Source organism: Mirounga angustirostris, unplaced genomic scaffold, assembly GCF_029215605.1.
Source record: "Mirounga angustirostris isolate CCGP_5_RB_7025 unplaced genomic scaffold, mMirAng1.0.hap1 SCAF_14, whole genome shotgun sequence".
NCBI classification, from domain to species: domain Eukaryota; kingdom Metazoa; phylum Chordata; class Mammalia; order Carnivora; family Phocidae; genus Mirounga; species Mirounga angustirostris.
This window is the reverse complement of record NW_026991722.1, coordinates 24438782-24464696: the sequence shown is the minus strand read 5'-3', so window position 1 is coordinate 24464696 and position 25915 is coordinate 24438782. Positions and strand designations below refer to the sequence as shown.

At 49.1% G+C, this 25915-nt stretch overlaps 1 protein-coding gene across 1 annotated transcript; it reads left to right on the top strand.

The window, feature by feature from the left end:
- The first annotated feature begins 55 nt into the window (after positions 1–55).
- On the top strand, positions 56–25453 carry LIPG (lipase G, endothelial type). The gene is made up of 10 exons (XM_045886331.3): positions 56–436; positions 3664–3845; positions 5494–5673; positions 6784–6895; positions 12026–12247; positions 13710–13952; positions 15438–15558; positions 16220–16438; positions 18414–18518; positions 20801–25453. The coding sequence occupies exons 1-10, from the start codon at positions 340–342 to the stop codon at positions 20832–20834; spliced, it is 1515 nt and encodes a 504-aa protein (XP_045742287.1). The 5' UTR covers positions 56–339; the 3' UTR covers positions 20835–25453.
- Positions 25454–25915: the final 462 nt, after the last annotated feature.

The following is a 25915-nucleotide window of genomic DNA, read 5'->3' as shown; positions in this document are numbered from 1 at the left end:
ATGCAAATCACCATCTGGCGATGGGTCAGATGACTCCCATACTTTAAAAAACTACCTCGCCGGGAGTTCGAGGAGTGACAGCGGCGAGTCCTGGCTTCCCGGGCGGGCGGCACGGGTGAGAGCAGATCCAGTTCAAGCCCCTTCATACTCCCCGCCACTCCCCGCGGCTCAGATTAGCCAAACTTTCACTCCCACCTTCACCTTCAGCTGGCTAAGGCCACCGCTCTCTGGCCACGAGAGGGCTGCCCACTGCGGGTCTTACCGCGCGGACTGCCAGAAACCCGGAGAGGTGTTCTCTTTTTCAGCCCTGTTTCGGGGAAGGGGGTGTGGCGGGGAAGGATGCGAAACTCCGTCCCTCTGTTCTGCCTCTGGAGCGTCTATTGTTGCTTTGCCGCGGGAAGCTCCACACCCCCTGGTCCGGAGGGATGGCGGCGAGGTAACGTGCACTTATTCTTACTCCCCTCCGCCCCATCCACCCACCCCCAACTTTCCTGTGCCACGTCCCCTCTCTGTCTTGCCGACCCCTTTCCAGCCCCTCCTGGTGCCTGCGAAACCCTCTTGCCTTTCCCACTGCCCAGTCGCTCCTCTAGTCAGCTTTGCGGTTCATTTGTTCCTTGGCGCTTCTGACGAGGACATCCCCAGAAAGGCATCCGAGAGGCCGCCGGCGGGCGGGGGCGCTGGCCCGCGCTCACCCTCTCGCCCCACCCCCTTCCATGATAAGGTTCCCTGGATGGGTGCCGTCCAACCAGCAGAGTCGGCTGACGACGGCTCTTCAGCATTGCCCTTTGCGAAGCAAGGAGGTTGTTAGAGCTAAGTCGCCTGGTGCCCCTCCTTCTAAACTGGGTGTAGGTGTTTGGAAAGTTAGGGGGGCAGGGTAGCTGGCTGTGGTTTGATTAGCGCTTGCAGGGAGCATTTGGTGAGTAACGTGGGGGAAGGCTGCGGGGCTTATTCCCCCAGGTGGCGGGCCTCCTCCTCCCCTACACCCTTTCCAATCACCACTCTTCCTACCTACCTCTCTTCACCTTCCTCCTCCTAGATGCTGGACTTTCTTCCTTCGGAGTCCTGTATGGCAGTCTCTTCCATTAGAGGAAGCCTGCCCTGGTGGAATGAGGGTAGGATCACCCATCGGGGGTGCCAAGTCAATTAGTTATGCAGGCGAGAGGGGAGATCCCCTAAACTCCACCCCATTATCTCATTTTCTACTATTCTGCTGAGGTTGAGCCATCATGGGCATGATGTTGGCCCATGTCAGTTTATGTACACGAGGGCAGGTTAATTTGAATGAATGGGAAAGCTTTGCTTTACTCACATCTCTAGCTCCTCTCTTGTAAAGCGCTAAGGTTCCTTCCAACTTCTGTGTTCCCGTGATTCTGAGTATTCGTGGGCTATTCTTTCAGTTGAGAAAGTAGTTATTGTGTGCCTGCTTAGTGCCTCTTCGGGGGGGGGGGGGGCGGGCGGCGTTGGATACAGCAATGAACAAAACAGATGAAGACCCCTGCCTCATGGAGCTTACATTTCAGTAGTGGGAAGACAGACACCAAACTAATTAAAATATATAAATGATGCTCAGTAGGAGAAAAGTAAAGCAGAGGAGGAACAGGGTGTTGGTGGAGAAGGTGGTCAGGCTTTTAATCTGTGGTCAGGCTTCCCTCACTGTGAAGTTGACCACTGAGCAAGGAACTGAAGGACGTTAAGAGAATGAGCCGTGAGGGCACATGGGTGAAGAACAATCGTAAAGTCCCAGAGGCCAAACTGACCCAGGCTGAAAGTAGTAGGAATGAAGCTGGAGAACTCTGGGTCAGGCCAGATACTCAGGTGAACGTTTTATGTCAATATGTGGGTTTATCCACAAATCTGTCCCAGGAAGCCAGAAGACTTTTGTCCTTTTCTCCTACAATTCCCCATCTGGTCTCTGTGAATGGCTACCTGGGTGGGAATTGGAGAAGCAGACTATTTTTGTCCATGGTTCAAATTTCTGCCGTCTGGAGCTTTTGTTCATTACTTTAATGACAGTTAACCTGAGGTCTGCTCATATATATTTAGTTGCATTTTCTGGAACCCTATCCTTTTACATCTGGTGTATTCTTTTCCTCCCCATCGCCACCTTCTCTACCATTTTGGTCTCTCCTTCCATGATTCCATTTGCTTCTTAACTCTGGGATAAATGAAACTCCTGGAGTGGTCATTTGGTATTTTTTTCCTTGATCTCTGGGTGACAGGAGAGTTCGATTTGCTAATTTCCTAAGCTGTTATCAAGGGATAGTTTCCTGGATGGCTGGAAGAATGCTGGATGGGGTTCGTTTATGACTGTCCATAATAGCGCGGTGATGACAGTGCTTCGAGTTAAGAGGCCATAGGGACCTCAGTAACATCTGCTGTATCTTGGGAGCTGGGCGCTCTGTGTGAGCAGTGGAGTGGGAAGGAACGGTTTTGCTGCTCTTATGAATTTCCCCTATGGCTTCAGTCATTTATTTAACAAACTAGAAGAACATCTGGCTCATGTCTGGCATGGCAAGGAGTCCTGAGGATGCAGGAGGTCTTTGGAGTAAGTGCTGGAATCCAGCTGGGAATACTAGAGGAAGCCCACTGTATGATAGTTGATGGCTTCTTATCTCTAATTTAAAATCCAGAAGCTTTCAAAATTGGAACATTTGTTTGGTAATTTGTTTGGCAGCAAGACACGGCCTTACCTGCCCTGAACTCATTTGGCAGCAGAAACGGACCAGAACTGACCCGAGGCTATCTATAACCTTTATTTTTGCCCTTGAGTGGTGAGTGGTTGTGTGTTTCCTTGCAGAAATATTCATGTGTTTGATGATTGGGGAATGCCCCAGACCGCACTGGGGATGTCACATACCACATAGCTTACGTCCCAGAAGGCCTCTCTAAAATCTGAAACATTCTGAATTCTGAATCTCAGTTGGTCCCTAGCATTTCAGGAAAAGAAGTGAGGACCAAGTAGTCACTTGAGGGAAGGAGAACTCGTTTGATAGGGAAGAGGAAAGAAAAACAAGAGACACCTGTTTATTTCAGAGTCACAGTAATTCATAGTAATTAGGACTAGTGACTAACTAATATTCTTCAGTATGGAGATGTCCCTTTATCATATCTTTGCAACTCTTCTGGGAAGTGAGGAGAAAACATTCGGCAGATATAAACACTGAAACCCAGAGGATTAAGTAATGTGCTCAAGATTGAACTAGAACTCGGGTGCCTGGGTGGCTCAGTTGGTTAAGCGACTGCCTTGGGCTCAGGTCATGATCCTGGAGTCCCTGGATCGAGCCCCGCATCGGGCTCCCTGCTCGGCGGGGAGCCTGCTTCTCCCTCTCCCACTCCCGCTGCTTGTGTTCCTGCTCTCGCTATCTCTGTCTCTGTCAAATAAATAAATAAAATCTTGGGCGCCTGGGTGGCTCAGTTGGTTAAGCGACTGCCTTCGGCTCAAGTCATGATCCTGGAGTCCCAGGATCGAGTCCCGCATCCGGCTCCCTGCTCGGCAGGGAGTCTGCTTCTCTCTCTGAACCTCCCTCCTCTCGTGCTCTCTATCTCATTCTCTCTCTCAAATAAAAAAAAAAAAGAAGAAGATTGAACTAGAACTAGACCCCAGGTCTCTCACTTGTCCAAGCCCCCGCCAGATGCACACACGTTCTGTTCTTTCTCCCCCAGACGAGCACCACAAATCCGGGCATATACAGGTTGCTGCCAAATCTCCTGTGAGATTCAACCTCCGCACCTCCAGGGACTCGGACCATGAAGGATGCTACCTCTCCCTGGGGCACAACCAGCCCTTGGAAGACTGTGGTTTCAACATGACAGCCAGAACCTTTTTCATCATTCATGGATGGACGGTGAGCCCCAGGGGAGGGAGCTCTGCAGCTCGACCCAAGATTTGGCTTCCTTTGTTTGGGTCAATTAAAAAGAGGACTGGTGTTTCCCAATCCTGCTCTCTCTCTCTCTCTCTCTCCCTCTTTTCTTGTGGGCTGCTTATGTTGCAGTCAGCTGTGAAGAATGTAATGGGCACTTCGCTGAGGGGGCAATAGGGACTCCAGCAGGGTGGTATTTAATGCTGGGCTGTCAGAAAGTGGCTCTCCTGAAGGCAGCAGCTCAGCTCCACTGGCTCTTAAGGGGCCTTCTAATTACACTTAATTACATTGGTCAACCACTGCCTCCCGGGGGCCGTGCCTCCTAAGAGCTGAGCTGAAATGCAGCAACTTGACTGGCTCTGAGAGTCTATGCAGAGCCAGCTGGCCTGGATTGCTGGCCGCCGTTGGCATGGTGCCCTCCTGTTTGCATAGAGATGTCTCTGGTTAAAGGCATTGGTGCTCTTTATGTGCCCTAGCTGAGCAATTCACATTGAAAGGCCCATGACAAACTTCAACAAAAAAGGGCTTTAATGCTCGGCTTTAGAAGCTTTTGACCAGCGAGGGGTTTATTCATTCGTATAATGATGGTCTGTAGGAAAATGACACTATTAAGTGAGCAGGTTTCTGCCTGGGCTAATTGGGAGGGGACATTCCTCCTTTTAATGATGAGAAATTCATATCCGTTAAATGCTTTCTGGGTCTTTAGGTCTATCACCAACTGCTGGGGTCAGGCCTGGGGGTGGGGGGTGGGGGGTAAGTGCCTATCTACCTAATGTGCCTGCAGAGATGGTTAGGGGCTTGGCTATCCATCCTCATCCCACAGCCTACAATTAGAATCATGCAACTGAACCTTTTTAAGGCCCCTTGTCAAAATGCAAATACAAACTGCCTGCAACTTACAAATGGGTTGCATTCCAGAAAGTTCTTTTGTAATCTGTTTGGAACTTGGAACAGCAGTTTCCCATAGAAGCAAGATTGTAAATGGCGTTTGGGTTCCCAGGCCAGGCACAGAAAATCTATTTATCTAATAATGTACATGTGGATAGGTTTAGAACTGGACCTAGGCACTATTTATAACTTTGTTTTTGTGGGAAAATGTGTTCTGAGTTCTAATTTGGGATTCCAAGGAGAGATCTTCCCTACTCTGGAATCGAGAGGGATGGCAGAGATGAGCTGTGGGAAGGGGTCATCTGTTAACTCTGCGTTTGCCTAGGAGACAGCATCTCCTTGCATCTCTGATAGAGAAGCTAATTCTCCAAGGCAACCCTTCCCAGCTGCCTTTTGGCACCACGTGCTTATCTGTGATAGGGACTCTGGCTAACCCCAGGCCAGAACGGCCACCACCACTTATGTCATAGTGGCCCTACTGGACAGTGGGTGGCAGCCTAAGACACCAGCTATGGAAATTTTGTTGGGAAAAAGCAAGATATAAAGAGCAATGGGAGACCCAACACTCACGTAGCAATCCTGGCTGTGGCCGGCCCTGCTTACGTGCAAAGGTTTGGAGCCTGAGCAGCCATTGTGAAAGTTCTGGAACTGGCTGGGGAGAGGGTCATGGAACTGAATTCCATATTCATTCGGATTTCTGAAACCCATAAGAAGAATTTTTTTAAATGCTCTGCTTTCTTTGCAGATGAGTGGCATGTTTGAAAGTTGGCTATACAAGCTGGTGTCAGCCCTGCAGATAAGAGAGAAAGAAGCCAATGTTGTCGTGGTTGACTGGCTTCCCCTGGCCCACCAGCTTTACACGGACGCGGTCAATAACACCAGGGTGGTGGGACACAGTGTTGCAAGGATGCTCGACTGGCTGCAGGTAACCGCTCTTAAGAACAAGATCTTGAACCCGAAACTGCTTAAGAGAATACAGCTCAGACTGGGTGACAGTGAACTCCAGGAGTCTAAGAATGTCTTTGGGATTCAAATTTTTACTGAATTAAGTATTGCTTGAAATGCTTGAAAGCTGGAACTTTGGAAAGCGTTTTAGTTATTGATGTATCTCTGGATCTTGCCTATCGCTTTATTTGCCGGAGGAAAATTCGCCTGATGGGTCATTCCTCGCTGATGCCCTCAGGTTGGGAATAGTCAGGAGCCAGGACCAGCATGAAATCTTGAAAACTTACTGAAGTCCACTCTTTTCCTCTGAAGGGTGGCTGTCCTCAGGGGAAGGAGAAGTTTGGTTCCAACAAATGCAGTCTAATTCGACGCTTAAAATATTAAGTGTGGAAAGCAGATCTCGAGGTCTTACATTTACTCTCTATAGGTTAATGATTTGCCTGAGATCAGCGGACTTAGCCGGAGGCAGGGGTGTACTGGCAAAGTGACCCCATGATCTGGGCGATTCCAGTCTGACCTTCCTTTTGCCCATGGAATCGGATGACTCCTGGCAGCAGTCTGGTCAGGGTTCTCAAGCCGTACCCCAGTTCTCTGCCTGGGTTGTTTTGTAGAGCTGGGTTTCTGAGCTGTGGGGTCCAGGCCCCACCTCCTCACCCTGCCAGCGAAGTGCCCTCTCTCTGGGTAGCTTTGCGGTGAGCAGACCAGCAGCTCCTGGGGCCTAAGAAGTGGGGAGAGAGTAAGCTCCTGCAGCCTGTGGCTGGCGCTTAGTGTCCAGTGAGTCGGGTGCCTCCCATAGTGCCCGAGGGAATGGAAATGTAGCCCAAGGGTCAGGTATGTAGCTTCCAGTCATAACCTCCACCCTGCCCTCAGCGCTTGGCATTTAAAGTGCCGTAAAGTCCTTTTGCCCTCCCCTTCCCTGGCTTCATCCCATCCCTGTCTCATTGACAGCAAGGCGGGCGACGCCCTGGCAAGTCTCTGTCCCCGGTTCCCCTGGCTCTTCCTTGTGGCCATAGGATTGTTGAATTGCTGGTGACCCTGTGGGCTCAGGACCACACACTTCACTCACAGTCACTTTTGTGACTTCCCGCAGGAGAAGGATGATTTTTCTCTCAGGAATGTCCACTTGATCGGCTACAGCCTGGGAGCTCACGTGGCTGGGTATGTTGGCAACTTCGTGAAAGGCACGGTGGGCAGAATCACAGGTAGGATCTGCTTCCTGCGCTCTGGGCTCACCCCCAAACTCCCTCAGCCCCCCTGCCACGCTGGCTTTTCTGAACTGGAGCGCTCCCGCAGAGGCAGCACGAGGGAGCCATGAAGGGTTAGCTTTGGAACGAACCCAGAGGGTATCTAATCCAGAGCTTTCCAGTGTTCTCTTCGGCCACAGAGTCCTTCTTACAAGTTGAACTTGTGTGGGACCCTGATACATGAAACAGATAAAAGGGATATTCTGGTCGCAGCTAGATAGATGGTGGGTAGTGCTTACTTTGCTAGGGGGCCTTCCCCTTACGCAGAGAAATCTCAGGGCCCCAGAACGTCAGGGAACATAGTTTGAAAACCACCTGTCTAGTCGGACAGGCAAGGAAATGCCCAGGAGCAAACAGCTAATAACTAACGTGCAGAACTGGGGGGGATCCTGACCTGTGAACCTCTGAGGCTCGCTCCGTTGTCTGCCAGCGATGCTCAGGGAAATGAAAGAGTGGCGGATTCTAGTAGTTTGCTTTAGTTCTATTTCATCCATCAACAGGCTTTTCCCAATGTTTTGCGGGCACGTTTATTAGTGGTAATTATCTGTTTAGAATGGATGCTTCAATTTTGTCATTAAAGAGGCCGTTCTGATGTTGGTACCCAGGTCGTCAATGAAAAAATTGTGTTTTCCATCTTGGTGAGCTTCTGATGTGTGTTTGGATTAAATCATTTAATGATTTGAAAAGTGGGAAAGATTTTCTTTCCCATTTTTGTGCTTCCTCTAGGCTGAAATTAATGGCAAATTTGGTGCCCTAAACTTTTATCTTCCTTCCAGAATTCTTTGATTCATCTTCACTCCCAGCTTCCCTCTCTCCTCCAAAATACCAAGGGCCCAACTGGTCACCTAGAAAGAAAGATTTGATCAATTTCTTTCCCGGCAGTGTTTTTATTTTAAAACAGGGAAGAAGGGAGTCCTTAACTAACAAACGATTTAGTAAAGCTTCAGGTTTTAGCACCAAGCTGGTGGGGTAGATTTATTTGTGAAATTTTATTGGCTCACCTCCAGTCATCCCTGGGCTTCAGTCTAATGTACACACACACACACACACACACACACCCGTGCACACACTCCTTTAGGTCCAGTTATTTGATTTAGCATAGCCTGAGAGCCTCGTTTTTGTTTACCAAGCCTGTGGGGCCTGAGCGTCCAGGTGGACCATGATTGTGTGGCCACGTGACTGCTCATTAACCCTTTGCTGGTGCAAAGCTGTTCAGCTGTAAGCCACTCTGGGTTCCATTGTCTGAGCAGCTCCCCCTGGCCCCCAGTGAGAGAGAGGCATGATGTTCAGAGCCAGACCAGCCTTGTTCAAACTGCAGCACATACAAGTATCGCGTCCCCATCCCCCCTGCCCCCCATGAGGGTCATTGGCTGCAAGGACAAGCTGCAGATCCTCCCGTTCCTTCTCTCTGAATCTGAAATGAGATGGGGCTAGGGAAGAGTTTTCCAGTTCTCTCCCCCTGTCTGTTTGGGTGGCAGCTGCTGAGATGCGGGCTCTGGGGCCGAATGCTAATCAGTGCTCTGAGCCGTCTGCATGTCCAGAGCATGTCCCTGTTCTCCAGCCTTTCTCTGTGCGCTGGGGCTGGGTGAGCACGGTGGGAAGGAGTACCCTCTGTCCAGTTGCCTAGCGGCCCTTCAGAGGGTTACGTGGTGCACCTGATGCGGCTGTTGTGCGTGTCCAATGCGGGAGGAGTGCCTACTCTCCTCCCCTCCCTCGGTAGACTTCACATGGGCCTGGGAACCAGGTGGTCCCAACTAGTAGAAGGACCAGACTGCAGCTTGTGTGGGGTCCTGAGACCCATGATGCCGCTGTATGGGGGCCAACAGGGGGACACCTGAACCCTAGTCTCGCTTGGATTGGAGCTGTGGACGGGGGTTGCCAGAGTTTTACCTTCTTAGGCTTTTGAGAGAATTCTGTGAGATACCAGGGAAGAGTTTGTAGATTTCTAATCGACCCTGTGTCTAGTTAGTTACAAATAAGCAAGCAGATTCATTCGTTCCTTCAAGAACTATGAATTCAGTGTCCACTCTGTACAGACCCTGGGCCAGATGCTTCCTAACGTCAAGTACCTAAGATGTGACAAGGACTTCATGCTATCTCTAAGACTCAGCGCAGTGGGGCAAAAGGGGCCTTTCCGCATGGGGAAACCAGGACTCGGTGCTTAAATAATGGGTGCAACGGCTTACATCCTAAGTAGCAGCGCCAGGATTCAAACCCAGGCCGTCAGCTTGCAGAACCCGTACCTAGCCACAGGGCCATCCCACCTCTCCTTTGCTGGTGGAGATAAAATAGCAATTGAAATGCAGCAGGCCCGGCCCTGCCAGGCCGCAGTGCAGAGGTTTTCCTGGGTGTGTATGCGTGTGCATGCACGGATGTATTCCATTTGCTGGACAGAACATCTTTGGAAGGGCTCTGACTGAATGGAAGAAGGGGTGGTTCTCCACCTGTTCTTTTTTTTTTTTTTTTTTTGGCGGGGACAAGCTCTCCCTCCTATTCCTAGTTAAAAAAAGTAAAGTGTGCAACTTTTCCCCAGCATCTGTGAGCCCTGGCCCTGTGTCAGGCTGGGTGAGTCTGGGGAGGTGAAGGCTGAGCCTGCCCGCCCCCTCCCCCCCTCCTCCCACCCCCCGGTCATCTTCTCCAAAAGCCCTGTCAGCTGCCCACATTCTTCCAGCTCAGCTTGGTTTCCATGGCACTGACCGTCTGGTGGAGACTTTTGTTCACATCAAGCAAAGAGCCCCTCTCCTGTATTGGTTGCAAAGCAGAATGGTCTCCTCTCTCTCTTTTTTTCTTCCAGAAAACATAGCAAGAGGCAGGGGGAGGCGCTTGTGTTGGTACTGTAGCCCTTGGAAGCCTCTGAACCGAGTCCTCGTGGGCTGTGCTGGGGGGTTACTGCTTCTGTGGCATCCTCCTTTGGGGCCCTGGGCTACGGATGAACCACCAGGCAGCCCGGGCTGCCTTTCTGCCGTGGTCGTACGGGCATTTCTCTAAACTTCTTCTGCTTCCTTTCAGTCTCTACAGTCCTCCTGAGTGGCGAGTTTCATGAATGTACTGTCCACTCCAGACAATAGCTCTGCCTCTTGTTTCCTCTGAAATCACCCCAGTGATTCAAGCTGCACAGTGTGCTCCCTGGTTCTCTTGTGCTGGGATCTGACGGGTTCTGTTACCCCTCTCGTCCTTTTACGACCCTGCTCTCAGTCTTAACTCCTCTCTGATGTGGTGTTTCCAGACCGCGGTGCCTCAGCCTCAGCACTGTGCATATTTTGGGTCAGCTAATGCTTTGTTGTGGGAGCTGACCTGAGCATTGCTGGATGTTTATCAGCCTCCCTGGCCTCCACCCACTAGCAGCTTCTCTCCTTCTCCCTGCCACTGTGACAACCCCAAATGTCTCCAGACATTGCCAAATGTCCCCTTAGGAGCAACATCACTCCCAGCTGAGAACCACCGTTCTAGACTAAACAGTGCACAGTATTCTCAACTTTCTCCAGGCCCTCTCCCTGTGTCTGTAGGGCAGAGAGCCTACCAGGGGGCAGGAAGTCGGCTCCCGTAATTACTTGAGCTTGGTAATAGCGGCTAGTATTTACACTGACAAGCACTTAATCTCTCTCTTTTTTTTTTAAAGATTTTATTTATTTATTTGACAGAGAGAGACACAGCGAGAGAGGGAACACAAGCAGGGGGAGTGGGAGAGGGAGAAGCAGGCTCCCCGCAAAGCAGGGAGCCCGATGCGGGACTCGATCCCAGGACCCTGGGATCATGACCTGAGCTGAAGGCAGTCGCTTAACCAACTGAACCACCCAGGCGCCCAAGCACTTAATCTCTTAATACCTCACATGAACTGTATGGATTAAGATGTTCAGGTTCAATGTTATCGATGATACTGACGGTGGGAGAAGTTCTTTCCGATCTAGTTCATAGACCACCTCCTTTTAGGATCACCTGGGGAATAAATAACACATTTCTGGGCTCCACACCAGACTTGGCAATCAGAATCTCGACCGGGTTGGAGAATCTGCATCTCATGCTTTGCAAACTCTTTTTTTGAATGGTTTACATTCACGTGGTCCAAAGTAAAAGTCTCTTTTATTGTTGCTACTACCTGTTCGCTTCCCTGCCCTGCCCTCTCCGCCAGCACACATATACATAGGTAGGGCTTGTGTGTCCAGAGTTTTTTTTTTTTAAAGATTTTATTTATTTATAGAGAGAGAGACAGCATGCATGAGCAGGGGGGAGTGGCAGAGGGAAAGGGAGAAGCAGGCTGCCAGCTGAGCAGGGAGCCCCACGTGGGGCTCCATCCCAGGACCCCGGGATCATGACCTGAGCTGAAGGCAGACACTTAACCCACTGAGCCACCCAGGCGCCCCTCCTCCCGAGTTTTTTTTTATAGTTACATAGTAGAATTTGAATTTTCAACAACCTCCCAGTGATATTTGTGCTGTTTTAAATGTGAGAACCAGTTCTCTCTACGTTGCTGCTTGCCTGTTCAATGCAGAAAGTTTGCAGGCAAAAAGATTTCTCCTTCTAGCTGCAAAATACAGGAATTCTGGAAGCCTGGGCTATGGATCCTCAGTGTGTCTGGTGTGGCCCGTACTCCTGATCTTACCATTCTACCCTTGGGCCTGATTCATCACTAAAGGAAGGGGAAGAGTAAGTCCACATGCAAATAGCTCAGTTTGGGTAAACTGAGTCTTCCCTCCAGAAGATGGAGGTAGCTTGGTTATTCCATAAAAGGCCTGCTAAATTAAGGCTGCGGAAGGCTTCCAGTGGCAGAATAAATGGGACTAATGGCTTAGTTCAGCCAGCCTGAGTTCTTTCTAGAACTGCTCCATTTCTGACAGTCTGGGGCTCCTGGGAGCTGCATGTCATTGTGAACCTGGCAGCCAGTTTTCTGAGCCCATTGAGTTGTGAGGACAGGTGAAGGCTCCAGAAGAAAGCGCAGGTTCCCCAAGTGCGGGCATCACATGGTTCCAGATTTACTGGTCTTGGTTCCGAGGATGCCTTCCTTGTGCGCACGTGGATTTACTTTTAACTCAGGACTCATGGATTTGGCACATCTGACACAGTTGGTCTTGGCTCCCCCTTCTGCTGTAGGTTTGGATCCCGCCGGGCCCTTGTTTGAAGGGGTGGACATCCACAAGAGGCTGTCCCCCGACGATGCAGACTTTGTGGATGTGCTCCACACCTACACACGTTCCTTTGGCCTGAGCATCGGGATTCAGATGCCCGTGGGCCACATCGACATCTACCCCAACGGCGGTGACTTTCAGCCGGGCTGTGGACTCAATGACGTCTTGGGGTCAATTGCATATGGAAGTGAGTTCCTTATTTTCTGCTTCATGGAGACGTTTGACTTGGTTATCACATCTCCTCCTCAATCAGCCCCAGCTGGTAGTGCTCCCAACAATGTTCGTTTCATTATGCCCCCACCCCACAGGGGCTGCCAACCCCATGTACAGTTCATCCTTCTACAGGCTTGTTAACAGCCATCTATGGGTCTCTTCTTGGCGACCTCATGCTTTGAGGTCCCAGTTATTATTGATTAATTTCTTTTTATAAGAAAAGGAATATATATTTGTTGGGGGAAAAAAATCAAGCAATGCAGAATCGCATAGAGCAAAAAGTAAACCCCTTCCTCCCATTCCCTCTTTTGTTCTTCAGAGGTAGCCAATAGGAACAATTTTGTATGTGTCCTTCTAGTCTTTTTTCTTTGCAAATGTGTGTGTGTGCACGTGCATATGTGTGTGAGAGATTATATTTTTCAAAATCACATTGTTCTGTAACTTTCCGTTTTCAGTCATTATATATGTGTGTGTGTATATATATGTATATATATAAAATGAATATCCTTAAGCATCAGAGCACATAGATTTACTTAACTTATGCTTTTTTTAAATGATTTTATTTATTTGAGAGAGAGGGCATGAGAGAGCACAAGCAGGGGAAGCAGCAGAGGGAGAGGGAGAAGCAGACTCCCTGCTGAGCAGGGAGCCCGATGCGGGGCTCGATCCCAGGACCCTGGGATCATGACCTGAGCCAAAGGCAGACACTTAATCGACTGAGCCACCCAGGCGCCCCTACCTTATTCTTTTTAAAGGCTGTACAATCTTGTACAGAATGGATGCACTAAAATTTAATTTTATGTGACATTTTAAAGAAGGAAAGCCAAGATGATGTCTCCGTTCACGTATGATTTACCTTCTGAATGCCTGAGCCTGTTATCAGCAGACTTGGGTTGAACTGAATTTCCTGCTGAAACTGATGTGTGGCCGCAATGACCCATCTCTTTCCGGGTTTCCCCCTACTCCCTGCTTTGGGTCCTGGCAGTCTTGCTGCGTCTTTGCCCCCGTCGGCTCTCTGCACTCTGATGCTCTGCCCTTCAGATGTCCCACTCCCTCTCATTCAGTCTTAAGACTGTAGCCCTCTCCCAATGGGATAATATCCGAGTAGCCCCTGCAAGGCTTAGGGGTCGATGCCAGGACCCCCATCAGATGACGGCATTCCTTAAAGCTGGTGGTGTTACTGAGGAAGGGATGGGATGGTTTTGTGTCAAATTTTTCTTAAGGTCCTAGGATTTACTGAACTATGGGCTTTAGCTTCTGGTGACAGGAAATAATGCTGTACCGTGGGCCAGAAAATCCAAATTATACTCCTAACTTCGTAACCAAGTGATCGTGGGACTCTGAGCAAGTTACTCCACCTCTATGGGCCCTGGGGTCATAATCTGTATTTGATGAGAGGCTCATCCTGCATTGTCCCCTGTCTCTCCCTCCCCCAGCAATCACGGAGGTGGTGAAATGTGAGCATGAGCGGGCTGTGCACCTCTTTGTCGACTCCCTGGTGAATCGGGACAAGCCGAGTTTTGCCTTCCAGTGCACGGACTCAAATCGCTTCAAGAAGGGGATCTGCCTCAGTTGCCGGAAGAACCGCTGTAACAGCATAGGATACAATGCTAAGAAAACGAGGAGCAAGAGGAACAGCAAAATGTATCTCAAAACCCGGGCGGGCATGCCATTCAGAGGTAACCCTCAGGCCCCACAGGGCCCCGAGGAGGGCCCTTCATCTCTTCCGCTCTTCTCGATACCATGTTGTGGAAAGGGCACATCCCAGGCCGGGAGTTGGGGCTGGCACTAGTGAGGTCAAATCGCTGCAAATCAGAGGATGCTGTGCATGCCCTGGGAAAGTTAAGCATTAAAAATAAGTGGTGGGGACTCCTTTCGCGATGCACAGCATCACTCCCTGATCGCAATATCAGTATCTTAATTTTGTGTTAAGGTAGACATTTTTTCATTTCTTTTTTTTTTAATTTTTTTTTAAAGATTTTATTTATTTATTTGACAGAGAGAGAATGAGAGAGAGAGAGAGAGCACATGAGAGGGAGGAGGGTCAGAGGGAGAAGCAGACTCCCCACCGAGCAGGGAGCCCGATGCGGGACTCGATCCCGGGACTCCAGGATCATGACCTGAGCCGAAGGCAGTCGCTTAACCAACTGAGCCACCCAGGCGCCCAGTATCTTAATTTTGTATTAAGATAGACATTTTTTCATTTCTTTTTTTTAATTTATTTTTATTATTTTTTAAAGATTTTATTTATTTCTTTGACAGAGAGAGACACAGTGAGAGAGGGAACACAAGCAGAGGGAGTAGAAGAGGGAGGAGCAGGGAGCCCGATGCGGGGCTCGATCCCAGGACCCTGGGATCATGACCTGAGCCGAAGGCAGACGCCCAACGACTGAGCCACCCAGGCGCCCTGACATTTTTTCATTTCTTTTTTTTTCTCCCTTTATTTTTTTATTTTTAATTTTTTTATTCTTATATTATCCCCATACATTACATCATTAGTTTTAGATGTAGTGTTCCATGATTCATTGTTTGTGCATAACACCCTGTGCTCCATGCAGAATGTGCCCTCCTCAATACCCATCACCAGGCTAACCCATCCTCCCACCCCCCTCCCCTCTAGAACCCTCAGTTTGTTTTTCAGAGTCCATCGTCTCTCATGGTTCGTCTACCCCTCCGATTTCCTCCCCTTCATTCTTCCCCTCATTTTTTCATTTCTTTGCATTTGCCTTTTGCAAAGCTATTTCCTATTTTTCTCATTTGAGTGTCACAACACATCTGGATTGGACCAACAGGGAAGCAAAATCATGTCTTGCATTTTTACAACATGCTCTAAGACCATAGGGGTTTGTGGGTGTTATTTTACATATGAGGAAGCTGGGGTTCAAAGAGTTAATACCTTGGTCCTTCATTCAAGGTCGCACAGCTAAGCTGGAACTGCCCCCCTCCCCAAATTCCCTGAACTCCACGTTTGGGGCTCAATTCGATACTGCAGTGATCCCTTACGCCATTGGACTGAACAAGAGCAGAGGGAGGCTGGAGGCTGGGCTGGACCAAAGGGACATCAGCCCCTAAAAACTCAATGTGCTGGGTGACTCAATTTGAGTTGGGGTGTCCTGAGATGGCCAGCAAAGCTCACAAAGGCCTTTGTTCCACTATCTCTGCAGTTTACCATTATCAGATGAAAATCCATATCTTCAGCTACAAGACGATGGGAGAAATCGAACCCAACTTTTATGTCACCCTTTATGGTACCAGTGCAGACTCCCAGCTTCTGCCTTTGGAAATGTAAGTCACACGCTCCCTTTGATGGGTTCAGGACCCAGAACAAGTCAGTCTAAGATTGAGCGAGTGTGGGAGTGTGTGAACAAGTGCAGGGGAGTGCAGCCTGAGGGCCTACGGGAGGGGCTGGGCGGCTCCAGAGGCATCTGTGGGCCACGCTCTCCACCAAGCCCTTGACTCAGACCCTCTCTGGGACGGATGCCCCTGGATGAATCAGCAGCATGAGAAGCTTTTGGATCATCTGGACAGAGACTACTGTTTCATTTCAGGCAACGCCTGACACCTGAGGCTGTAGGAAATTTGGAACATAAATGCCATTCCTGCACCGTTTCTAATTGTCTGTGGGAAGGGCACATAGCAATCAGTGTGTTTGTTGAACGCATGCAAGGTGCAAAGCGCCATGCCAAGTAATTCTGGGATTGCAAAGTAATGTCGTAAAGTACTAGCTTCCTAGGGCTCAGGTCATACACACCTTCCTTGGGGGACCAGATGTATATGCACACGAACGGGGTGGGACAGACCCCCCATGTGTCAAATGAGGGGGATAGGCAGGAAGGGGCTGGGAGTTCAGAGGGAGACCAGTGTCTGTGGGCCCATTTGTCTGCAGTCACTGCGGGGCAGTTTTGCGGGGGCAGGTGGGTGACACCCGCCCCATGTCCCCTTGCAGAGTGGAGCAGATCGGGCTGAACGCCACCAACACCTTCCTGGTCTACACCGAGGAGGACCTGGGAGACCTCCTGAAGATCAAACTCACCTGGGAGGGGACAGCTCAGTCCTGGTACAACCTGTGGAAGGAGCTTCGCAGCTACCTGTCTCAGCCCCACAGCGCTGAGCGGGAACTGAGTATCAGGAGCATCCGGGTCAAGTCGGGGGAAACTCAGCGGAGGTAAGGGCCTCGTGTCAATGGGGAGCCGAGCGCGCCTGCCTCCGCCGCGTCCTCCCCTTTGCCCAGCAGGCATCTCCAGCCTTGCCGTGCCCACAGCACATGGGCAACACCGCAGACACTTCTGTAAGGGAAAGTGAATTCTCCGTGGAGACCTCTGTCAACCATTGTATAGCTTGTGTCCTGATTCCGGGCCCTCAGCTGAGGGGGGTGGGCAAAGTGCAGGCTGGAGTCCAGCCTCGGTTGTGTTTGCCAGACCCTGTGTTGGCCCAGAGGAAGGAGGGCTCCTCCTTAGGGGCACTGCCTTGCTGATCCATTTGCTATGGGGTCTGGGCAGCCAACATCTTCGCCTGCCCCTGTCCAGAGAAAACTCAAGTATCGAGCCTAGGAAACCCCCATGGATGAGGCCTGCCTGAGGCCCTGGTTTCCCCAGCACCTGATTTTCAGAGCATTATATCCTTCCTGCGGAGCCTGTGAGTCAAGGTTATGGGGTGGGGCCCTGATGTCAAGTAACAGAGAATCCTCTGTACTACGCCAGCTCGCAGTCCCCCATGGTTTGTAACCTTCAGCCTGGCACGAGAACTCCAGACCTACATGTATCAGCCCCTGAAACTGTGCCTGGACTCTCTGAGCAGAAGTCAGGGAAGCCGGTCTTTTGTCAAGAGAGGAGGGTTTCCTTGGCCACATCTGGCTGTGGGCTGCTGGGAGGTCACTGCCAGCCTGGGCATGAGAGGAAGCAGCCTCCACCCTCTCTGTACCTAGTCTGGTTTTTTGTCTCCATCACAGTTCTTCATGTGGCCCGTTTCTATCCATCACCTGTGGCACAGAGTGGCCGAGGGGGTAGGGAGGCTTGCGTCCCTTGTCTGAGAGATTCTGGCCTAGAAACCTGGGAATTGGGGGAGCTGAAGCCCTTTGGCACCCTTCCCCTGTCACGGGGTTACAGTAAACGTGTTCTCCAGAATGACCAGATATTATTAAATCTCCTTCCACAGTGTTTAGACAAATTGACAATCTAAGAGTAAGAGTCTCCTTTCCCTCCTCCTCACCTCCACTTGGTGGGACACTCTCACCATTGGGTGTGAATTGGTCCCTTACTGTTGTGTTAATGTGTTTTAATTTCCTGATCTCCATGAGGTGGGTCCCCTTCTTATATGTTTGTGGGCTGTTTGGTCTTCCTGGTTAAGGTTCTTAAACCTGTTCTGAATGTGGCTTTTGTCCCTTCAGTCAGCACATCCCATACATCAGGGTCAGGTGTCCCATATACGTCTTTTGGTCATGGGGTCATGCTAACTACACACCATCAAGGTCCACATGGTTTGGCTCTAAGTTATAGTCGAAATGGTTATCTGAGTACTGATTTTTTTCCATGATCTTGGTTGAGCATTTTCTGAATCTTTGATTTTGACCCACAGCTGAATTCCAGTTATGCTTATCAGTGGGTATTTCTGAGCACCCTAATGGAGGTACCTTGAATTCCTCCATTTGAGGAGTGTGTAGTCCACCACAGGTATGGGAATCCATGAGCAATTCAAGGCAGTGTATAATGTGTTAAAATAAGACAAGACATTCATTACTAACTCCATACCATACAAGGTAATGACAATAGCAGAAACAACACTTGTATAACAATATGCTTTTCTATTAAGGTCAAGGGCTTGGGCAGTCAGGGAGGCTTCAGATGGGCTATGCTTTGAAAGGTAGGCAGACTTTTGGATGGACAGACAGAAGAAAGTGGAAGCGGTGTGATGAAAATCTGCATGAACCAGATCATGGCAGATGTCCGAGCGAGACACGTTTAGGACCCTTGTAGCAGCAGTGGGGAGTTCCGAAGGTTTGGGTCAGGGTGTGGTATGATGAAGACGCCCTTTTCTCCTTGCTAGGTCCACGTTGGATTCAGAAAGCACCATCTGCCTGAGGCAAGCCATGTGCCTCCCCCACTAGAGTTTTGGCTACATGGGTGGTTTCTTTTTTGTCCTAGATTAACTTTTTGTGTGCAAGACTTAGAGAACACCAGCATCTCCCCTGGCCAAGAGCTCTGGTTCCACAAGTGTCGAGATGGCTGGAGAATGAAAAATGAAACCAGGTAACTGGGACTTTCTCATATGCATCGTATGTTGACAGGTGCTCCAGCATGTGCTAGACATGGGTCTGGGCATATGGGACACAGCAGTGAGCAAAACCGATATAAAGCCCTTCTCTTGGGAAGCGGACCTGTTGGCAGGAGATCGAATCCGTGGAGTATGGAGGATGTCAGAGGGTGGTGGTGTCTTTCTGCCTCTTGTTCTGCCTCCCCCAGAAGGCATCCACAGCCCATGGCCCCACTGGAATCAGGCCATCTGAGAATGAATTTCTCCATGGTGACCAGGGCTTCCAGAAGGTTCCAGGGCTCCTAGCTTCCTTCTGGGCACAAGTTTGGAGTGGGGAGTCAGGTGGGAGATAAAGTAGAAGTGCCAGATATAGTCCCCATTTGTAGGTTTTCCGGAGCCCCGGTTGGTGTAAGTGGATACTATCGGGCAGTTCTTCCCCTCTTTGAGAAGCAGGAATGCTCATGTGCATGGCACTGAGTCAGACAGAACACACATCTTGCTTCAGTGTCCCATTGCCCCATTCTGGAGTCCCATTATTTCAGATTGAGGAAAGGCTGGTCTCATGGTGTGAGGCAGCCGGTGCATCCAAAGGGGGAATTCATCGCAGAGCCTCTGAGCCTAAACACCTGCTGAGGAGGATGGAGACGGGCCCCCACCACTTACCCCAACCCAGGTGCTGCTGCGGTATACCAAGCACGCGGCGTGTGCCCACCTGTGTTCCATGCCTTCCCTATGCTATCTCATTTACTTTTGTCATCAACCCCATGACGCTGGTGGTATTAACCCTGCATGCTGTTGTGGACTCTGAGGCTCAGGGAAGTTGGGTCATTCTTTCTAGGTCCCCCAGCTGGCGATGGCAGGGCGAACATTTGAAGTACGTTGCTTTACTCTGAAGCCCGTAGTCTTTCTTGAGCGTGGAGGTTCTGCTTGCTCAGATGCATCACCTCACCTTGATCTAGGTATCAGTTACCAAGCAGCTGCACCCATGCTGGGGTCTCCTGGGATTAACCATCTGCCAGCCCTGGGGGCCAGGCTGCATCCCCACTGCTCTGTTTCCTGCTCAGGATCACCAGCCTGACCACAAGCTTGGCGATCACGGGATGCATAGCATTCTGAAAACTGCCCGTCTAATGACGTGGCTCAGTCTAGCGCAGGCCCATAGAAAATTCTGCTCTAGGGGCGCCTGGGTGGCTCAGTTGGTTGAGCGACTGCCTTCGGCTCGGGCCATGATCCTGGAGTCCTGGGATCGAGTCCCGCATCGGGCTCCCGGCTCAGCAGGGAGCCTGCTTCTCCCTCTGACCCTATCCCCTCTCATGCTGTTTCTCTCTCTCTCTCTCAAATAAATAAATAAATAAAATCTTTAAAAAATAAAAAATTAAAAAAAAGAAAAAAAAAGAAAATTCTGCTCTAATAATAATTTTAATTCTTTATGTTTGTATTCAAATGTATACCTTTCCAAGTGCTTCCCCAAATATTAATTTCATCGATCCTCAGAACAGCCGTGTAGATTGGACATGCCCAAGGAGGATCACTCGTCTTATCGTTATTCTTATGATAACATATCTTATGATAAGACATTTTATTCTTCTTTTCTGCTCCAGAACTTCACAACAGTTGAGAATGGTATGACTCACCTCCTACTGCCTCTTTGAGAAAACAAGTCACCCGTTCCTTTACCCTCAAAGGAATAGAAAGCAGTAGAAGCCAGAGTAATTCATCAACACAAGGAGGTCCTGACATTCCTAGACATATGTTATGTCTTCAGTATTCTCTCCCCCAATGGGATACTGGTCACCTATTCACTGACAAAAGAGACTAAGGTTCTGGGAGGTTCGGTTGCGCAGTAGCATAGCTTCGAGTAGAATCAAGGTCTCTGGATTCTGTCTTGTCCCCTTCCTGCCATCCTACAGTCTCTCTTGTGTTTCTAGGTCAAGGCGAAGAGGACTCATGGATAGTTCTCCCTGCATTTGTGTGTGTGTGTGTGTGTGTGTGTGTGGTGTGGACGAGTATTGTACTAAATCTGTGCAAGCCAGCACCAAGGTTTAAGTAACTAGGAACCCAGAGACTTCCCCAGTGTTGTGTTTCCCCAAGTGATCCGTGGCTTGTTGGGAGAAGGGGAGGAAGAGGCACTCAGGACCCTTTCCTCTTGTTCTGAATGGGAAGCAAGTAGAAGAGTGTGATAGGTGTGTAAGAAAGCCTGGTCTTGAGGTCAGCAGAGGACACGCTCGGTGCAGGCTGGCGTGTTTGCCAAGCGAGTGACGGAGCGCCTCTCTTACAGGGTTCCCTACAGCCTAGCTGTGGAGCTTCTCTGAGGGGCCAGCAAGGCCCTCCCACCCCCGCCTTCCAAGGACACGGAGGAAAGTTACTGCTGAAGACCCACCTGATGGAAGGACCCCTCTTGGCCTGGACACTCGAGCCCCGGGAAGAGTCTCTTTGCTGGGCCCAGGACCTTACCTCCTAGGACGGTTGGGACTTCTCGCCAGAGGGGACCATGCACTGCTGTTCCTGCTGTTCCTGCTGCTCTAAAATGGCTCTGACTCCAGACCTGTGTGCAAAGGGCCGAAGGCCCAGGGCCTCTTATGCACACTGGGCTGGTTTCTAAGTGACTGGAAGAGCCTGGGGTTTCCCTGATAAGGAACACTTGTGGAAGTGCGTGGAAGGCTGTCAACTGTCTGACCTGACCTGAGAGGTGGGGAGAGGTCTCGCATCAGGATGGCAGACCTGTGATCTCATTCCCCCAGAGAGAGGGGAGTGAAGACCTGGGGTGGTGGCGAGGTCCTCACTGTTGGGGTTCCGTGGGCTGCACTGATCAATACTGGTTATATTTCAGACATTCCGTCTTGCTCCCCAGCTCACTCTCTAAAGCACACATTATTGGCTTTCTCGGTTTTCCATTGCTTATTTTTTGATTGGACAAATGTTTATTAAGCACTTAACCTTAATTAGCACATGGCAGTAGATGCATTCATAAACCTGTCCAGACTTGGAATCTGAGGGGGTTGGGATTTCTAGACTCCCTTCCAGTGTAGGTGATTCATGGATATACATGTGATGAAGGGCACGGGGGACACTGGGGGCTACAGGGTGTGAGAGTTGGGGATCCTAGGCCTTCAGGGGTTTCAGCCAGTTCTGGAAGAGTGACACGTTTCATTGCTTGCATGGGAGCAAGCAGAGTGTCATACATGCTGGGGACAGAAGGGTGGCCAACTGCCAAATGGAACTGCTTCTGAGCAGTATCTCTTCTGCTTAGGCAAATAGAAGGCGTTACATATCTGTTCTACAGATCCGTTCACACAGAAACCAGCTCCTATCAAACAGACCTGGCACTAAGATTTTTTTTTTATATTTTATTTATTGACAGCACAAGCAGGGGGAGTGGCAGGCAGAGGGAGAGGGAGAAGCAGGCTCCCTGCCGAGCAAGGAGCCCGATATGGGGCTCGATCCCAGGACCCCGGGATCATGACCCGAGCCGAAGGCAGACACCCAACCGACTGAGCCACCCAGGTGCCCCCACTAAGATTTAATACAGTGCTTCTTCCTTCTAGGAATACCTTCTTCTCATACCCGTGCCTTCTCTGTGTTGAGCTCAGGAAAGCCTCCAATTCTCTATCTTGATATGAGTGAATCTATGTGATATCTGGGAAACGGTTTTATACTTTTCCAAAGATTTGCACGTGCATCACCTAACTAGAGACTCACAACAGGAGGTGAGCAGGGCAGCTCATGTCTCTATTTGGCAACACTGAGGCTTCGTGAGGTTCGGCCACATGCGTGGAATTATATACCAAGTTGGTGGTGGAGTCAGGGGATGACCCAGATTTCCTGGAGGCAAGTCTGTGGTGTGCTCATTTCTGCAACTTTATCAAGAGGTCTATAGCCTTTTCCCACCAGTATACCCCAGATGTGACAAACAAGGAATTGGTTTTCAGATCCATCCATAAAACCATAAACCTTGTCATTAATATATAACGGGGAAAGCAACTGTTCCCAGAAACTGGGCTTTTTATGGATGAGACTTATTTGAAAGGAGATGTGATATCAGGTTGGGGGAGAAGAGTGATTTTCTCTGTACCTCGGTTTTTAAAGGACACAGTCTTAATCTGTATTGTGCCAAAGTTGTATTGTTGTTCAATGCCAAACTTTCGAAGACATAACCGGTCAAGTCTTACTTCTAGGTACTTTCTTAAATTGTGTGCTTCCTCTGTTGCTTCTGTGAATGGTTTCTAGCCAAAGTGCAGCCTGCGTTGTTGACTGTACATCCCGATTACTTCTGACTTCTATTTTTGGTAATGGAAGACTTAGGAATCAATTCCTCCATGGGTCTTGTATTTATAAATTTGGTTTGAAGCCTTATTTGTATATAATGATGCTTTTTTTTTTTTAACACTTAGAACAGTATTTATTTCTCAAGTGTATATAATGTATAAAAACAAATATATGGTTAGTTTTTATTTTAAAATTAACCAATTTTGAGATTGAAAATTTTTAATAGTAAAATAATAGAAATTTACACAATGCTTTGTGGTCTGGCATCTCAATTCTTAGTATTTGAAAGAATTATGGCTGCCCAAGGCTAGGGTTTGACAAAAAGTTACTTTCATGAAAGCTCTACTCTCTATTTGATACTAATTATAGGTAGGAAGTGGACAACAGCTTCTTTCACTAAAGAACAAGATGGAAATTTATTTATGTATTTTTTTTTTTAAAGATTAGAGAGAGAGCACGCAAGCAGGGGGAGGGACAGAAAGAGAGGGAGAAGTAGGCTCCCTGCTGAGCAGAGAGCCCGATGTGGGACTCTATCCCAGGACCCCAGGATCGTGACCCGAGCTGAAGGCAGATGCTTAATCGACTGAGCCACCCCACGTCCCAAGATGGAAAATTATTCAAATCACAGAAGTGCCTGAAGTGTATGCTAGGAAAAAGGGCAGGTGGCCGGACATTGGGGAACACTGGAGAGGATGTAGGTTTGGTTGCATGGGACCCAGATAACAGTGACTCGAGCCAGGTAGAAGCTGAATTCTCTATTGTGCTCAAGTCTCGGCTGGTATTGAGGTTCTGCTCCATAAGGCTGAGAGGGGTCCAGGCTCTAAGTTTTTGCTGTGCCACCCACAGGATGTTTCCCTCATCCCCACAGTTCAAAGTGCCCCCCATTAGGTCCCTTCCAGACCGTGAGAAGGAGGAGGAGAAGAAGTCCATCTCCAGTGAAAATACTGAACCAGACGAAGTTCGTATTTGTCAAATTCTGACATCTCTTTCTTATGCCTCTTGCTTTCGTCACTCCATAGTATCAGTGGTTTCAGTATTATTCAGATACCAATATTCAGAAATATCAGTAATTTCTCTTGTTGCAATAGAGTTAATGATCATTTTATACATGGGCGGAGAAATTTCCATACAGTGGGTGGACCATCATGCTTTACTCAGCTATCCCTCCGTGGCTGGTCATCAGGTCCACGTTCCTTTCCTGCCCACTTTTTCCCCCTGGTGCCTCCTCTCCTACTGCCCATTCTCACGTTGCTCCAAGCATTTCCCCTCCCATACTCCTCAAATGTTCCATTTTCCAAATTTACTTGAGTTTCTACTCCTTCTACCCAAGCTCTTGTTTATTTGGTGTTGCTGACTTCCACAAGGCATGGTTGGAAGCTTTCAAATCCGTCATGCTCACGAATCAATGGCTAGTAGGCCTTTAATCAGTACAGAGTTATTCCCATTGTCAAAGTAAGATACTTGTTAATCCAAATCAATCTTTGATTTGCCTCGAGGCAGCAGAAAAAAATCAAAAGAAAGTTTTCCTGTTAGGGTAGGAAAATATTGGGTCAGGGTAGTCACCTTACAAATAGGCTAGTCCTGCTTGGGAATCTTTCCTCTAGTGAAGTCCCCCCAGATCCTACTGGTTTTCACAGTTGATCCCATTCCTTCACTCCTGATCCCATAGATCCTGTATTTGTTTTTTCCCTCCCCCTTCGCCCCGGTGGTTTCCATGGTGGCCATAGTTGCCATGGAGAAGTGGAGAGAAGTGTCAAAGCTGTCTTTTGTAACTGTGGGGTTATCTACAAATTGGGGATGGTCTCTCCTAAAAAAAGATTACTAAAGTATGTGAAAAGAATAAGAGTAAAACAAATGCAAACCAGGGTTCAAGTCATTTGTTCTCCTAAACACCTGTGGTTAGCAAAATCATTTAACCTTGACTTTCTTTGTACCATGTCAGTGCATGGGTGTGTTGCACCTCAGGAAGGGGCTGCTGGAAGAGTCTGGAAGCTAGGACAGGTCTAAGCAGGCAAGGGCTCAGGTCCTGAGGTCCAGGGGGCAGCAAGGAACAGTATCCGGCCCCATGCTGGATATCGCAGCCCAAAGGAACGCACACTCTAACCGTTTATACTTTCACCAGAAGTGGGTGATTATGGTCAGATGCTGCAACTGAACCTTGCAAGCGGGGAGGCCAGGAACAGAGGCTGGGCTGATTTCACTGGAATGCAGAAGCTGGGAGTACACTTTAAAAGTAAAGATATCTTAACTGCTGCCCTGGTTGGTATCTCAAGACAACTTCAGTGGGATTGCTGTGAAGTCAAAGCCTCAGCAATTTGTTGGGAGGGAGACCATTCTATCATGATCTCAACTTTTTTTTTTTTTTTTGTCAGAGATATCCGTCCTACCGTCTGTCCCATGTCCTTTTTAAGATAAACACAGCTTTCTTCTTTCTGGCTAGGCTACCCTAAACTCTCTATACAGGCTTCTTTTTGGCCCCTCAAAAAGAGACCCTCAGAAGTGTGGCTTCATAAGCCCTGCAGTTCATTTCCCTGGTGATGGGGCTACTCTTGTCTCTCCCTCCAAGGCAGTTGAGTTTCCCTGCTTCTCCCTCTCCCTCTCTTCCCCCCCCTCCTCCCCTTCCTCCCTCACATCCTGCCTCTTCCCTTCTTCCCTCCTCCTCCTTCCCCTTCCCTTTCCATTCCAGCATCTTTGGTGAAGTATCTGCTCAAATCTTTCCCCCATTTGGGGCACCTGGGTGGGTAAGCATCAGACTCTTGGTTTCAGCTCAGGTTGTGATCTCAGGGTCATGATCTCGGGGTCATGGGATCGACCCTCACATTGCATTGGGCTTGGGCTCCATGCCCAGCAGGGAGTCTGCTTGGGGTTCTCTCTCGCTTGTCCCTGTTCCCCCTGCCCCGCCCTGCATGCTCTCTCTCTCAAAATAAATAAATAAATAAACCTTTAAAAAATATATATTTTCCCTGTTTTAGGGGAAGTTGTTCGTTTTCTTATTGTTGAGTTTTGGAGGCTCGTTGCGTGTTCCAGATGTAAATTATTAGACATACAATTTTCAAATACTTTCTCCCAGTCTATGGTTTGTCTTTTTAACTCACCTAACAGAGTGTTTTGAAGAGCAATGTTTAAA

Bases quoted from the DNA above. Each gene is read 5' to 3' on its own strand.
- LIPG (XM_045886331.3), top strand. From the start codon at position 340: ATGCGAAACTCCGTCCCTCTGTTCTGCCTCTGGAGCGTCTATTGTTGC. The intron at 437-3,663 runs GTAACGTGCACT...TTTCTCCCCCAG, and splicing joins TCCGGAGGGATGGCGGCGAG to ACGAGCACCACAAATCCGGG. The intron at 16,439-18,413 runs GTAAGGGCCTCG...TTTTTGTCCTAG, and splicing joins TCGGGGGAAACTCAGCGGAG to ATTAACTTTTTGTGTGCAAG.